At 36.6% G+C, this 14,745-nt stretch overlaps 1 protein-coding gene across 18 annotated transcripts in view; it reads left to right on the forward strand.

Annotated features, from left to right (window-relative positions):
• CADPS2 (calcium dependent secretion activator 2) overlaps positions 1 to 14,745 on the forward strand; it is a 586,770-nt gene that overhangs the window by 237,802 nt on the left and 334,223 nt on the right. For all 18 annotated transcript variants that reach the window (XM_045846981.1, XM_045847023.1, XM_045846989.1 and 15 more), the window contains exon 5: positions 9,067 to 9,303. In XM_045846981.1, the coding sequence (XP_045702937.1) occupies positions 9,067 to 9,303 (237 nt within the window). The remainder of the gene's footprint in view (positions 1 to 9,066; positions 9,304 to 14,745) is intronic.

Raw genomic sequence — 14,745 nt, forward strand, 5'->3', positions numbered from 1 at the left:
TACGAACAATTATAAACCTACTTTCACCCACCCTTGTATAAGGAAGAATTTCTAGATGAGAGAAGGCATAGGATGATATGAATTGGGGGCTAAGGAGTTCCAGTCACAAAAAGGACAGTGTTTGGCAGGACAGTGTGCCATATTACCATCCTCTGGATATCTAGAGAGGTACCACATAATTCTAGAGGCTTGAAGATGGATTTTATAGGACAGAAATCAAGAAGCTTGAGGCTTTTAGAAGATTGAATGAAAACAAACAAACAAATGCTTTCTTTGAAACGCTAGCCTAAATTGGCAGCTGACTGAAGGGCATTCACTTTTCTTAAAGATCCGAGGCTAAGAGAGAATCCAGAGGTATGTGCCAGACAATGTGGGCAGGACTGTGCACTTGTGCTCAGCACTGTAAGTTGCCTGCTTTCTGTAGATTGTACCTGAGACTGTGCACATTTGTCATAAATTGGACTTGCTTCTCCAGTGGCCTGGCTGAATATCTGATGCTTTAGAATAAAGTTTGATAATTTGGGGGAGGGTCAGTGGAACTGAAGGAACAGCCTTCAATATGTTCTCCTGGTCATGTTTGCAGGACGAGGTGTGTTCATTACATCTGGACTGAGTTAGAAGAGAAGAGTTAGTGATGCACCTACAGAGACTTGTCTCTCTGAGGGGACCCTGATGGTTTTATCAGAAATGTGATGAAGTAGAAAATGTGGAGAAGGAAGTGAGGCCAATGGGATCAGAAGGAAAAAAACACCAAAAATGAGATGCTTTTGCTGAATAAACTATTGACATTACAGATAGAGCATGTTTAATTATTTTCTAATTCTATTTCACCAAATTTAAGCCATCTTCATGAAATATTTTATAAGGCTAATTATAATTTATTGATCCTGTTGAATTATGTCTCTACACTAATCCTATTAACCCACAGAGGCAGATGATGTAATTAATTTATTTTTTAGACAAGGAAATGATTGACTTCACCAAGATTACAGATAAGTAAGTGATGGAGGCAGGCCTCAAACCCTTATCTTTAGACTTCAGAGCCTGGCCCCTGTCTTAGACCCTGCTGTCTCTTCAGTGTGATAAATCCAGAAGTGTGTATTAATAGTTAATAGTTGGCAGTCAGCAACACCTCCTACACACTGCACAACACCACAATAGAATAAAGCACAAGGCAGAAATCTCTTTCAAGGGATAGAAATATTGACTTTAATATTTCAGTGAAGGCATAATTAGGAAGTAGGAAAAATGTGGAGTGGCCTAGAAAGACCTGTGATCAAAACCATCATTGTTGTTTCTTAGATATATAACATTAGACAAGTTATATTTAAACTTTTGGACCCTGAATGTTGGAGCTGAAATATTTATTGAATACGTACTGAAATGGTCAGGTACTGTGTTAAGCACTTGGGATGCATCCAGACAAATGGAGTCATCTTGGGATAAAACCAGACAAAAATATTTCTGCCTTGTCCTGGTGGAGTTTAAGTTTCATTGGGGGAGCCCCACAATAAGCAATAAACATGCCATATAACTGAATTGTGGACAGTGATCATTTGCTATTTGTAAAATACAACAGAGATGGTAGTTAAAATTTGCAGGCAAGTGGTCATGGGAGGCCAGTTCTTGGCAGTGCTACATTTCCAGTAACTCAGTCCAAAAACTTGGAATCATCTTTGACTCCTTTCTTTTTCTCATAGTTCATGCCAAATTTATTAGGAAATCATTTGCATCTATGTTCAAAATATTTCCTGAATTTCACTGTTGTCACTATTTTCTACCTACCATTCTGGTCCAGTCATCATTGTATCTCACCTAGAAAATCATTCTGTCCTTTTGGTTGGCTGCTAGTTTCAACCTCTGCCTTCATTGACCCAGCGGCCAGTGATTCCCTTCACAAAAACCTCTCCCCATATCACCGATAGTAAAATATGAAGTAGTTCCTACCGAGGCCTGCAAAGCCCTACATGATCTGACCCCGTCGTCCATTAAACTGTCACTTTTGCTCAGTCCACTCCAGCTGTGTCAACCTCCCTGGTCTTCTGGCCACAGGGTCTTCACCCTGGTTACTTCCCCTTCCTGCAGTTGTTTTCCCAATATTCTCATGCTTTTGCTCCCTGTTAAGTTCTCCAGAGAAATAGAAACAGTATAGACATATAATCTCCTACTGATTTTGTTTCTCTGGACATAGATATAAATGTGTAAAAGATATATAGATATCATATAATTTTATGTATATATACTTATGTACATACAATACATAGATACATATGTACACAAGGGTATGTGTATGTTCATATGTCTATATAAATATACATATAGAGAGAAATGTTAATTGATTGATTGATTCCATTTATAGGAGTTCTGTCATGTGATTGTAGGGGCTGGCAAGTCCAAAATCTATAGGGAAAGGTGGTAGACTGGAAATTTGGATGAGAGCTGTAGTTGTAGTCTTGAATTTAAAATCTTCAGGGCAGGCCCGCAGGCAAGAAACTCAGGTGTAAGTTTTGATGTTACAGTATTTAGACAGAATTGCTGCTTCTTAAGGAAACCTTAGTCTTTGCTGTTAAGGCATTCTACTGATTGGATGGGGCTCACCCCCATATTGAAGGGCAATCTGATTTCCTCAGAGTCTACTGACTGTAAATGCTAATAATATCTAAAAAATACCTTCACAGCAACATCTAGACTAGTGTTTGACCAAACAGCTGGGCACCATAGCACAGTCAACTTGACTTATAAAAGTAATCATGTTACTTTTTCATCTACTTTTATGTTCAAAGATCATCTCCCCATTGAGACCTTCCCTGACCACTCTATTTATACTTGCAAGACCTTTCCACTCCATGTCTCCACCTGGACTTTTTCTCCATAGCACTGATCACCTTCCACCTTTTGAAATGATTTCATTGTTTATGATATATGCCTCCTTCCAGTAAAATATAGGCTCTATAGTACAGAGGATGTTTTTATGGGTATCTTCATGGTTACATCCTAAGGGCCTAGACACTTGGTGACTCATGGTTAAATTAGAAAATAACCCTATTCCTGATGCTGTTTTAACTTAAAAGTTCAAATTTAATATATATACTTTCTGATGTATACTTGGTTCTGTTTCCAAGAAAGAGGCAACACAAGCAGGTTAAATAAGATTGATGAACAATAAATTCCAAAGTATTAAACAGAGCTGTCACTTTTTTCAAAGAAAAAAAATTAAAGTATGGTCTATTTTCTGAAAAGTTTGAAAATGCTGACAAAATATTCAAGTTTGGTTATTCCTGCCAGTATCCTCATTGAAAAATGATAGTGAGTGAAATTTTTTTAATTAAAGCTAAATAAGAATAGATTTTTTTAATGTGTTAACTGCTGCCTTTTCTTGAAAATTTGAAAAAAAGGGCAAATCCAAACTTTCATACATGTGATATATTTGCCTTTTGCTTTGTTTAAGTATAATTGTTATTTTTTATTTTTTAATATATTTTATTGATTATGCTATTACAGTTGTCCCATTTCCCCCCATTTATTCCCCTCCACCCTGAACACCCGTTACCACCCACATTCCCCCCCTTTAGTTCTTATCCATGGGTCATACATATTAGTTCTTTGGCTTCTGCATTTCCTATACTATTCTTATCCTCCCCCTGTCTATTTTCTACTTACCATTTATGCTACTTATTCTCTGTACCTTATCCCCCTCCCACTTCCCTGTTGATAACCCTCTATGTGATCTCCATTTCTGTGATTCTGTTCCTGTTCTAGTTGTTTGCTTAGTTTGTTTTTGTTTTTGTTTTAGGTGTGGTTGTTAATTACTGGGAGTTTGCTGTCATTTTACTGTTCATATTTTTATCTTATTTTTCTTAGATAAGTCCCTTCAACATTTCATATAGTAAGGATTTGGTGGTGATGAACTCCTTTAACTTGACCTTATCTGGGAAGCACTTTATCTGCCCTTCCATTCTAAATGAAAGCTTTGCTGGATAGAGGAATCTTGGATTCATGTCCTTGCCCTTCATGACTTGGAATACTTCTTTCCAGGCCCTTCTTGCCTGCAAGTTTTCTTTTGAGAAATCAGCTGACAGTCTTATGGGAACTCCTTTGTAGGTAACTGTCTCCTTTTCTCTTGCTGCTTGTAAGATTCTCTCCTTATCTTTAATCTTGGCTAATGTAATTATGATGTGTCTTAGTGTGTTCTTCCTTGGGTCCAACTTATTTGGGACTCTCTGAGGTTCCTGGACTTCCGGGAAGTCTATTTCCTTTGCCAGTTTGGGGAAGTTCTCCTTCACTATTGATTCAAATAAGTTTTCAATTTGTTGCTCTTCCTCTTCTTCTGGTACCCCTATAATTCAGATGTTGGAACATTTAAAGATGTCCCGGAGGTTTCTAAGCCCCTCCTCATTTTTTTGAATTCTTGTTTCTTCATTCTTTTCTGGCTGAATGTTTCTTTCTTCCTTCTGGTCCACATTGTTGATTTGAGTCCCAGTTTCCTTCCTGTCACTGGTGGTTCTCTGTATGTTTTCCTTTATGTCACTTAGCATAGCCTTCATTTTTTCGTCTGATTTGCAACCATATTCAACCAATTCTGTGAGCATCCTAATGACCAGTGTTTTGAATTGTGCATCTGATAGGTTGGCTATCTCTTTGTTGCTTAGTTGTATTTTTTCTGGAGGGTGATCTCTTCTTTCATTTGGGCCATTTTTTTTTTAATCTTGACGTGCCTGTTACATAGTGAGGGGCAGAGCCTTAGGTGTTCACCAGGGCAGGGCAACCCACTTGCTGGGTTGTGATGCTGTATATATGGGAGGGGTCGAAGAGGGAACAATTGTGTTTGCTCCTTTCTCTGCTGGTTTTCTGTCACTTCCCCTGCTACCCACAAGCAAATTGGGCCCTTCTGGTGCCGATTCCCTGGTGGTGGGTTTGTGTGCATTCTAGAACCCTGTGGTTCTCTCCAATGAACTGTCTTGTGAGGCTGGGAGTTTCTCCCACTGCTGCCTCAACCCCCACAGGTGTTTTCAATCAGAGGATTGAGGCTTTATTTCATTGTGCTGAGGCCCTGGGTTTCGAGGTCTGTCTTGCTCCCCAGTTGTTCCTCCCAGTTTATCAGCATGCCAGTGTGGGACCACCCACTCCACCAGCCGCTGCCTCACCAGCCAGCTGCAGCCATGTCCACCCCACTCCACAATCCACTGCCTCACTTGGTCCTCCTGGCCATCTTGCTGCGAGTCCCCTCCACCTGGCTGCCCATCTCTGCCCCTCCTATTGGTCTGGATGAAGGTTTCTTTAACTCCTTGGTTGCTGGACTTCCATCAAGTTTGATTTTCTGTCACTTCTGGATTTTTTTTGTTTGTTTTTAAATTGTCATTGTACTTCTTTTGGTTGTGTGAGGAGGCATACCGTGTCTACCTATGCCTCCATCTTGGTTGGAGGTCTGATTAAACGTAATTTTTAAAAGGCACAATTATGATTTGCACAAATGTAAAATGAACATATAACAAAGATTTATTTCAAAGCATAATTAATGAACAAATTAGTTAAATATTTTATCTAAAGAGCACTTGAAAACTGTGTGTTTTGGGGCAAAGTTAAAATAATACTCATAGAGATATGAAAGTGATTAATTTACAACTAGGATTTAAACTGTAACCATTGGATTATTTTGCTCATCAGACACAGCTTATTTCCATGTTTTCCAGCAAAAATTCTATAAGGTAACATGCAGCTTCACTACCTGGGACCTTTAATCAATAGTAACAGAAAGTTGAACTAAGTGAAAGTCTTCAGATGACCCTTGGATGACCTTTGCCCCTATATGACATTGAAAGGACCTGTCCCCTCAGTTTTTTGCTTTATTTCTAAGTTTTGGATGCTTTTTATGACAGCTTTTAAAGTTGGTCCACAAGTGTAAAAATAGGTTTTATGGCTTATTCTTCTCTTTTTTTTTTCTGGTGCATGTATAGGAAAATAATTCCAAAGCATTATTTTTTTTCAAAGGAAATCAAGGCATTCAACAAGTGAATACTTGAGTGTTTTTCCTGTGGATGCACACTTATTATTTTGGAATGTTGCTTTAAAGTATAGAGGGATATCAAAAGGTTATTAAATCTTCTTTGGGAGAATTAATTATGAATGTAGATATTTAATCACTCTGTGATAATAAATATGCAGTTTTAATATTGATTACATGTAAATTATTTTAAGACAAATATGTGAAGGTTATACTGGGGGAAAAGCAGGACAGGTGGCCTGAGACTCTGGGACTGATTTGAGAAGTGGTGCCAGATGTTCTTTCTACCCTGAGAACAAACAGGTGCAGGTGAGTCAAAGACCAGCTGCAAGTTGATGAACACATGCTGGATGTGGTCCAGTCATACAGAGAGATGCAGATCTTAGGTCATGTTTTGGATGATATCAGAGGAAACAGTAGTGAAGGCATTGGCTTTCTGGAACTTTAGGCGATTTTTTTTCCACATTTCTTTTTATTGTTCAAGTATAGTTGTCTCCATTTTCCTGCCACCACTCCCCCCAACTCCAGCCATCCCCACTTCCCACCCTTGATCCTACCCCTCTTTGGCTTTGTCCATGTGTCCTTTATACATGTTCCTGACAACCCTTCCCCCTATTGTCCCCTCCTACCTCCCCTCTGGTTACTGTCAGTTTGTTCTTAATTTCAATATCTCTGGTTATATTTTGCTTGCTTGCTTGTTTTATTGATTAGGTTCTACTTATAGGTGAGATCACATGGTATTTGTCTTTCACTGTCTGGCTTATTTCACTTAGCATAATGCTCTCCAGTTCCATCCATGCTGTCACAAACAGTAGGAGCTCCTTCTTTCTGCTGCGCAGTATTCCATCGTGTAAATATACCATAGTTTTTTGATCCATTCATTTACTGATGGGTGCTTAGGCTGCTCCCAGCACTTGGCTATTGTAAATTGTGCTGCTATGAACATTGTGGTGTATAAGTTCTTTTGAATTGGTGTTTCAGGATTCTTAGGGTATAGTCCCAGCAGTGGCATTGCTGGGACAAAAGGCAGTTCCATTTTTATTTCTGAGGGAATTCCACACTGTTTTCCACAGTGGCTGCACCAGTCTGCATTCCCACCGGCAATGCACTAGGGTTCCCTTTTCTCCACAACCTCACCAGCACTTGTTGTTTGTTGCTTTGTTTATGATGGCCATTCTGACTGGTGTGAAGTGCTAGCTCATTGTTGTTTTAATTTGCATCTCTGCAGTGGCTAGTGATACTGAGCATCCTTTCATATATCTCTGGGCCCTCTGTATGTCCTTCTTGTAGAAATGTCTGTTCAGGTTCTTTGCTCATTTTTTAATTAGATTTTTCATTTTCCTGGAGTGGAGTCATGTGAGTTCTTTATATATTTTAAAGATCAAATCCTTGTCCAAGGTGTCATTGGCAAATATGTTTTCCCATATAATTGGTTCTAAGGATCAATAAATCCAGGATCTGGTTCTTCGAAAAGATAAACAAAGTTGACAAGCCTTTAAGCAGACTTGTCAAGAAAAAAAGAGAAAGGACCCAAATAAACAAAATCAGAAATGGAAGAGAGGATTACAACTGATACCCCAGAAATACAAAGTATTATAAGAAATTACTATAAAGAACTATATGCCAAGAAATTTGAAAACCTAGGTGAAATGGACAAATTTCAGGAAAAATATAGTCTTCTAAAACTGAGTGAAGAAGCAGCAGAAAGCCTGAACAGATAGATAACAGTTGACAAAATCAAAGGAGTAATCATAAAGCTCCTGGCGCACAAAAGCCCTGGACTGGATGGTTTCACAGGAGAATTTTACAAAACATTTAAGGAGGAGCTAACCCCTAACCTTCACAGACTATTCCAAAAAACCCAAGAAGAAGGAAAACTCCCAAACTCTTTTTTATGAAGCCAGCATCATCTTAATCTGAAAACCAGATAAACACACAGCAAAGAAAGGAAATTATAGGCCAGTATCACTAATGAACTAATAGATGCTAAAATCCTCAAAAAAATATTTGGCAAACTGCATCCAGCAATTCATTAAAAAGATCATACACCATGATCAGGTGGAATTCATCCCAGGGATGCAAGCGATCTTTTGAAATATGGCTGCTTTGCTCTCATTCACAGCCAGTTTTGCACAGTGGTTTTTACGTTACATTGCACTTCGATACCTTTAAGAGGGAAGAGCTAAGTGCCAGGTTGTCAAAGATTAAAAACAGAGCTAATAGTGTGAGGAAACCTCATTTGCTGTTTGTGGGAATGTAAGTGTGTATAATCTTCTCTGAGAGTAATTTGGCAGTCTCTCTCAGTGTCTAGGTAAATATCAATATTTGGAACGTGCTTTTAATTGAGTGGGAGAAACAGAAATCTAATTGCAGAAATAGGAAGTTGAATGGCAATGCTCATGTAATTCAGAAAAAATAGAATCTTTTAAATTGATACTTTCTTTTTTCACTTTGAGCTTTTATCATAAACTGACTTTCTGCTTTAAACTTAAATTCTTCTAAACCTTTACTAAAAATCTGAATTTAGGACAAAAGGAATCTTAGAAACATTTGTGTAACATGAAAATTAACTAATTTTGGAAATATGACTATATTACTATTTAATATTATGAGTTAAAAGCACACCCTCCAAACAATGCACATTTGTGGAAAGAAAGAAAGATATTGTTAAAATATTATTCCTAAAAATTAAAGCAGTATGTAATGAACATTGTTCTTATAGGCCAGACACCACAAAGCTAACAGTGGATAAAGACTCATCTGTACACTGAAACTTCTTACATGTATGTTATCGGATTTGTTTACCCCTAAGCAAATACCTTTCCAAAAATAAGGTTGATGTGGAAATCTATAAATGTTATTCATTTTGTACCATAATGATCCTCAAGAGGTTATGTAATGTACCTTTAGATGTAATCAAATTCGCTAGAGCCTGAGGCTTTTAAAAAGTAGATGCATTATATCTAGTGTCAAAATTTCTAAGCATCAATGTATACAAAATATGTTTTATGATAAACTGGAAATATGACTTGTGTAACATTGTCATTTAAAAATTTATTTTCAAGGAAAGAAATTTCCCCAAATTTATATCAAAAGAAATGGAGAATATGTATATAGAAGAGTTGCGGTCTTCGGTGAATTTGCTAATGGCCAATTTGGAAAGTCTTCCAGTTTCTAAAGGTGGTCCAGAATTTAAACTGCAAAAACTAAAACGTTCACAGAATTCGGCATTTTTGGACATAGGAGACGAGAATGAGATTCAGCTCTCAAAGTCTGACGTGGTGCTGTCATTCACCTTAGAGGTAAGTGCTCTCTCTCCTTCTCACCTCTGACAGCATAAGTGAGGCTGTGAGTAATTTTTGCTGACCTTCATGGTAACCTTTCAAAGTTAAAACAGTTGAAGAAGTTAAATTATTCTTCATTTGCAAGGCAATCAGGTTGTGAATGCAAATTAATATAAACTGCCCTTTAAACATAACATCAGTATTAGGATTAAATAACAAAATAATAAAAATTTTGAGGCAAGTCTTGGTGTCAACTTAGGCTGGTGTAAGTTTATTGTGGTAGGAAACACCAAAACGCACTTGGGTGGAAATAGGATGGAAACATATAACTGCACACTCTGTGATGTGGGAACTCCTTTCAAGCTTTCAGTTAGTCTTTCTTTTTAAACCTACTTCCTCTATGAGATCATGTTTCTAGAATCAAATCACATAAACCAGTAGTACTGTACAATATTGGAAACATACAGGTGATGAGAAGTAGAAGATTCTTCATGTTCAGAACATTCAGTTTCATTATAGATACAATAAATATTATAAAGAACCAAAATAAATGTCATGCCTTTAAAACTGTGTTCTTTAGGACTTCCAAGTTTCATGGCTTTCATGCAAATCACTGGAAGCCAGACAGTGATACTGACTTATCCACAGTGACCTGTCTTCCTGGTTACATTTCTTCTTTGCTAATCTCTGTGAGTGGACTAATCCACATATATGTCTGTGGGTTCCCATACAATATACACACACCCTGGCAATACCAAGTTGAAATTTATAGCTCTCTCAAAAATTATATCAAAGCTTTGTGGTTCCTTCCTTGCATTGTTACAAAGGGTGCATTGTTACATCCTTTCTCTGTTTGTTCCCAGTACCGCTATTTGAGTTTGATGATTGACAAAGAAAAGAACCTTGGAGTTTTAGGAGGTACAGTTTGAAATGTCATTGTTGAAATCTTCCTGCATTTGGCTTGCTTAGTTTATAGCAGAAAAAGCAAATCCCTGCTTTTTTGCATTTTTTCTCCACTTATTCCTTTAATAGATTAAATTTAGTGTAAAGAATAGCAACATAAATTTTTCTTCTGACTCAGGACACAGTTCTGGGATTAATTTATGACTTTGCCAAGTGGCTCTCCTGTCTGCTAGGTTTCTTCTTAACCTGTTTAGCATCTTAACCTAAGGATGTTTACTTTGAAACTACACATGGTATCTTACATGTGAATTTCTTTATCATTCCTGCCTCAGGTTTCCTACTAACTACAATGTAAAGTGCCAACTCTTCCTCCCCTTTTAAAGATTTTATATGAAACAAAATCAGTTATTTAATTATAGTATAACTTTTCTTATCTGTTTGACATTTAAATTCATTAATAATGAACAATTATTCATTATAAATTCATTAGTAATGATTAACTCTATCTACCAGTACCTCTGTAAGCACTCAGAACTGAAAACAGTTCAAAACATTTTATCTGTTTGAAAATCTCAAATACTCACAAATAATTAGCTTCTTATGAATTCTGGTTTTTCTTTCATAAACAAAATTACGCTGGTGAGTTAGTGCTTAAGTGAAATTATGAATTTTTATTCTGAATTTTATCGCCAGTATGTTAAACAACACTGTTCAGTTAACATTAAAATGGTCTTAGGAGAATACAAGTTAAAACTTCATTTTGAATTGTATGAGAAGCTTACATATTTATAAAATTGTTTTGATATGCTTTACTGCTATGTCCATAGGAGGCAGATATTTTTCTGCCATAGCACAATAGAGATCTTTTCCCTGGTACCCACAGTATTTTAAGCAGAAAGTACATGCCCAGTAATAAACTGAAACCACATGAAGAGCAGACTACACAGGGCTTACCTGTAGAACTCCTGAGAGAATAGAGTAGGTACCCCCTCCACCCCAGGGCATGTGACTGCAGCCAAGCTTAACTGAATTAATTTTCCCAGCCCATTCTCCAAGCCTTGCACCTCAGACCTCAGATTTAGCCTAAGAAACTCTGAAAGGCAAGTAATTAATCCAGTGTAAGGGTCTCACGTATCTATCATCAGTCAGGCTTAGAGCTGGTCCAGTGGGGAAAGGAGTCTTGTTTAAGAACTAAAGTGTCAGTCTAAGGAATAAGTGCAGATCTGAAAAACTGTTCAAATTTTACTTTTTAAATTGCTACCCACTCCTCCCCTCTCCTACCACAACCTGTTCCCTTACCTAGCTTCATGTTTTTGCCACAGCTCTTACCTGGCATATTCAGTTATTTATTATGTTTATTATTCATAATCTGGCTCTTTCTACTTAGAATCTAAGTTTTAGGAAGGTGAATTTTTTTGTTTTTCTTTTTTGTTTATTGAAGCATTACAAGAGCCAAAAACATTCTGGCACACAGCCAACTCAATAAATATTTATTGAATTAGGAACTTTAATGGTATCAAAAAGCATCACTTACCCTTACAAGATTACTTTAGGTCTCTTCATTCATGAAAACTTCAGAGGGAATAGTAAAGCAAGAGATAAGCCAATCCACAAAACAGTAAGCCATTCTATAGTATGTGAAAATTAAACATTCAAGTAAGGCTAGGAAAACAAATGCTCATATATAAAGCATGAGTCTTCCTATTTAAGGGGAATTGGGCCAGTAGAATGAATATCATTGATTTGCACATAGAGTGTTTTACTGGTATTAGGCCGGCAGACCTCCTGACTCCTCCTGAATCTGGAGGTGTATGGTTCCCTGTTCCCCACACTGCCCAGCTCCGTTTTCTCACAGCCTGCACAAGCCCAAGCAATGCATTATTGAGAAGCATGTATTCTAGTTTCATATTTTGTATATGCCTTCCTTTTTGCTTCTAAGATAGCTTCATCTATTTTATCCTTATTACATTATTCACAAAGAGACTGGGGAAGAAAAGATGAAACAGATCAGTTTTACTTTCTATTGTTCCATTATCAAATTTTGCTGGGAATTAGTTTGAAATAGTTACCTAAATTTGGGTCAATTTGATGGTTCATGGAAATTCTTGGCCATCTTCATAATTAATGATTGAAATGGGCAATGTTTTTTTTTCTTCCTTTTGGCAATTAGATCTGTGGAATTGTGTTGTTTCCTTTATGTGTATGGATTCATTACAGAAATTACATATTTTAAAAGTGACAATTCTGTGGGATAAAATATCCCCAGTACAGATGGGAGTATTGTCTTGAGGAGCAGAATGAGGTTTCACAAGTTGTATGTTTTCAGAGGTCCTATTTACAGTAGCTTGTAATAGAGGTGACAGAAATAGTGTCAAGCAGATGCTTCATTTCTTCTGTCTTGCACTTTGGCTATTAAACACAGCACAGCAAGAGATGTAGTACAAACAGTCCTATTCCCAAACACGAGCCAATGCCATCATGATTTCTAGACTTCTTTTGTGGTGTACAATTCTCTTGTTTCATAGAGAATTCGTTTTATATGACCATCAAAAATTTTTATCATTGAATTAAGTCTTTAGAGTCGTGGTGATAAGTTGGTATGTAGGTGGCTCTTTTTGGTCTCAGCTTCTGGTTATTTTATTTGTATATGGGTCAAATGAGTTTCAATATTACTAACAGTAAATTTAATTTATTAAAAATGCATAACTTTTTGTTTACTTTTCTTAACTATGATTTATTTATTTTTATTTAAGGATTTTATTTATTTATTTTAGAGAGGGGAAGGGAGGGAGAAAAAGAGGGAGAAAAACATCAATGTGTGGTTGCCTGTCACGCAAGCCCAGTGGGGACCTGGCCCACAACCCAGGCTTGTGCTCTAGACTGGGAATTGAACTGGCAACCCTTTCATTTGCAGGCTGGCACTCAATCCACTGAGCCACTTTTCTGAGCCACACCAGCCAAGGCTTCTTAACCAAGATTTAGTACCTTACCCCAACTTCCTTGAGTATTAGAGCAGCTGTGAAAGATAGTATCTATTAATTCTCCATTAATTCTTAGTCTGCTTTTAGTTAGGTCCTTATTTTTATTCATATGTTGCTATGCATTTCACTCTGAAGAAATTACAAAAGGTTTGGTTGAGGAAGGAAAATGATCTTGAATTTAACCTTTATTTTTTTGGTGATCAGTTTCCCATATATTGTTATGAAAGAAACAAAGCAATTTGCATTCGTATTTATAAACATGACACTTCTCTTATACCAGAGCTGAAAGGAAAAACAGTTATTTTTAAAATGGTTTCTTTCTTTGAGACCTTAGTCTTAAGATTTATATCACAGTTCTATGAAAAGTGTTATGACTTTAATAATGTATTAAATGATCAGCAAATGATATAGATGATGCTTAGGTAGAGATTTTGGTAGCTACATAGCATGAATGCTATTTATCTTGTTTATACTGACAACATGAGATTAATCAGAAATTAATGTGCATATATTAAAATTCCATTAAATATATTTTATAAATTAAAATTTGAGAATTTAGGGAACTTCATGATTCAAGTTTGATGTGAAAAAATTATGACAAATAATCATATTTTATGTGTACATCCAGCAAGAATTTTCTAAGATTGGCAGCCTTTTATAAAAACATAAAAAGCATAGGTTTTTTTTTTTCTTTTTAAATAATCCCTCCACTCCCTAAGCTCCTCCTCCAGAACTGTCAGCCTCCTCTTTATCTATGAATCTGCCTTTATTTTACTTGGTGGTTCAGTTTGTTCATTAGATTCTACATGTGAATGAAATCATATGGTACTTGTCTTTCTCTAACTGGCTTATTTCACTTAGCATAATGTTCTCCAGGTCCATCCATGCTGTTACAATGGGTAAACTTTCTTTTATAGCCGAGTAGTATTCCATTGTGTAAATGTACAATAGCTGTTTTATCCATTCATCTACTAATGGACACTTGGGCTGCTTTCAAATCTTGGCTATTGTAAATAATGCTGCAATGAACATAGGGGTGCATATATTCTTTCAAATTAGTGTTTTAGGTATCTTCAAATAAATTCCTGGAAGTGGAATTGCTGGGTCATAAGGAAGTTCTAGTTTTTAATTTTTTGAGATATCTCCATACTGCTTTCCACCGTGGCTGCACCAATCTTCTTTCCAACCAACAATGTGTGAGGGGTCCCTTTCTCCACCTCCTTGCCAAAAATTGTTTGTTGATTTATTGATGACAGCCATTCTGACAACTGTGAGGTTATATCTCATTGTGGTTTTAATTTGTGTTTCTCTGATGATTAGTGACATTGAGCATCTTTTCATATGTCTATTGGCCATCTGAATGCCGTCTTTAAATGATTGTCTATTTGGGTTGCCTATTTTTTTATTGAATTGTTTAGTGTGTGTGTGTGTGTGTGTGTGTGTTGAGTTTTTACTGTTCTTTATAAATTTGGGATATTAACCCCTTATCAGATGTCAGTAAATATGTTCTCCCACTCATATTTGTCTTTTTATTTTGTTGATGGTTTCCTTTGATATGCAAATTTTAGATTAATGT

Source organism: Phyllostomus hastatus, unplaced genomic scaffold (assembly GCF_019186645.2).
Source record: "Phyllostomus hastatus isolate PE091 unplaced genomic scaffold, TTU_PhHast_1.1 phas_contig_118, whole genome shotgun sequence".
NCBI classification, from domain to species: domain Eukaryota; kingdom Metazoa; phylum Chordata; class Mammalia; order Chiroptera; family Phyllostomidae; genus Phyllostomus; species Phyllostomus hastatus.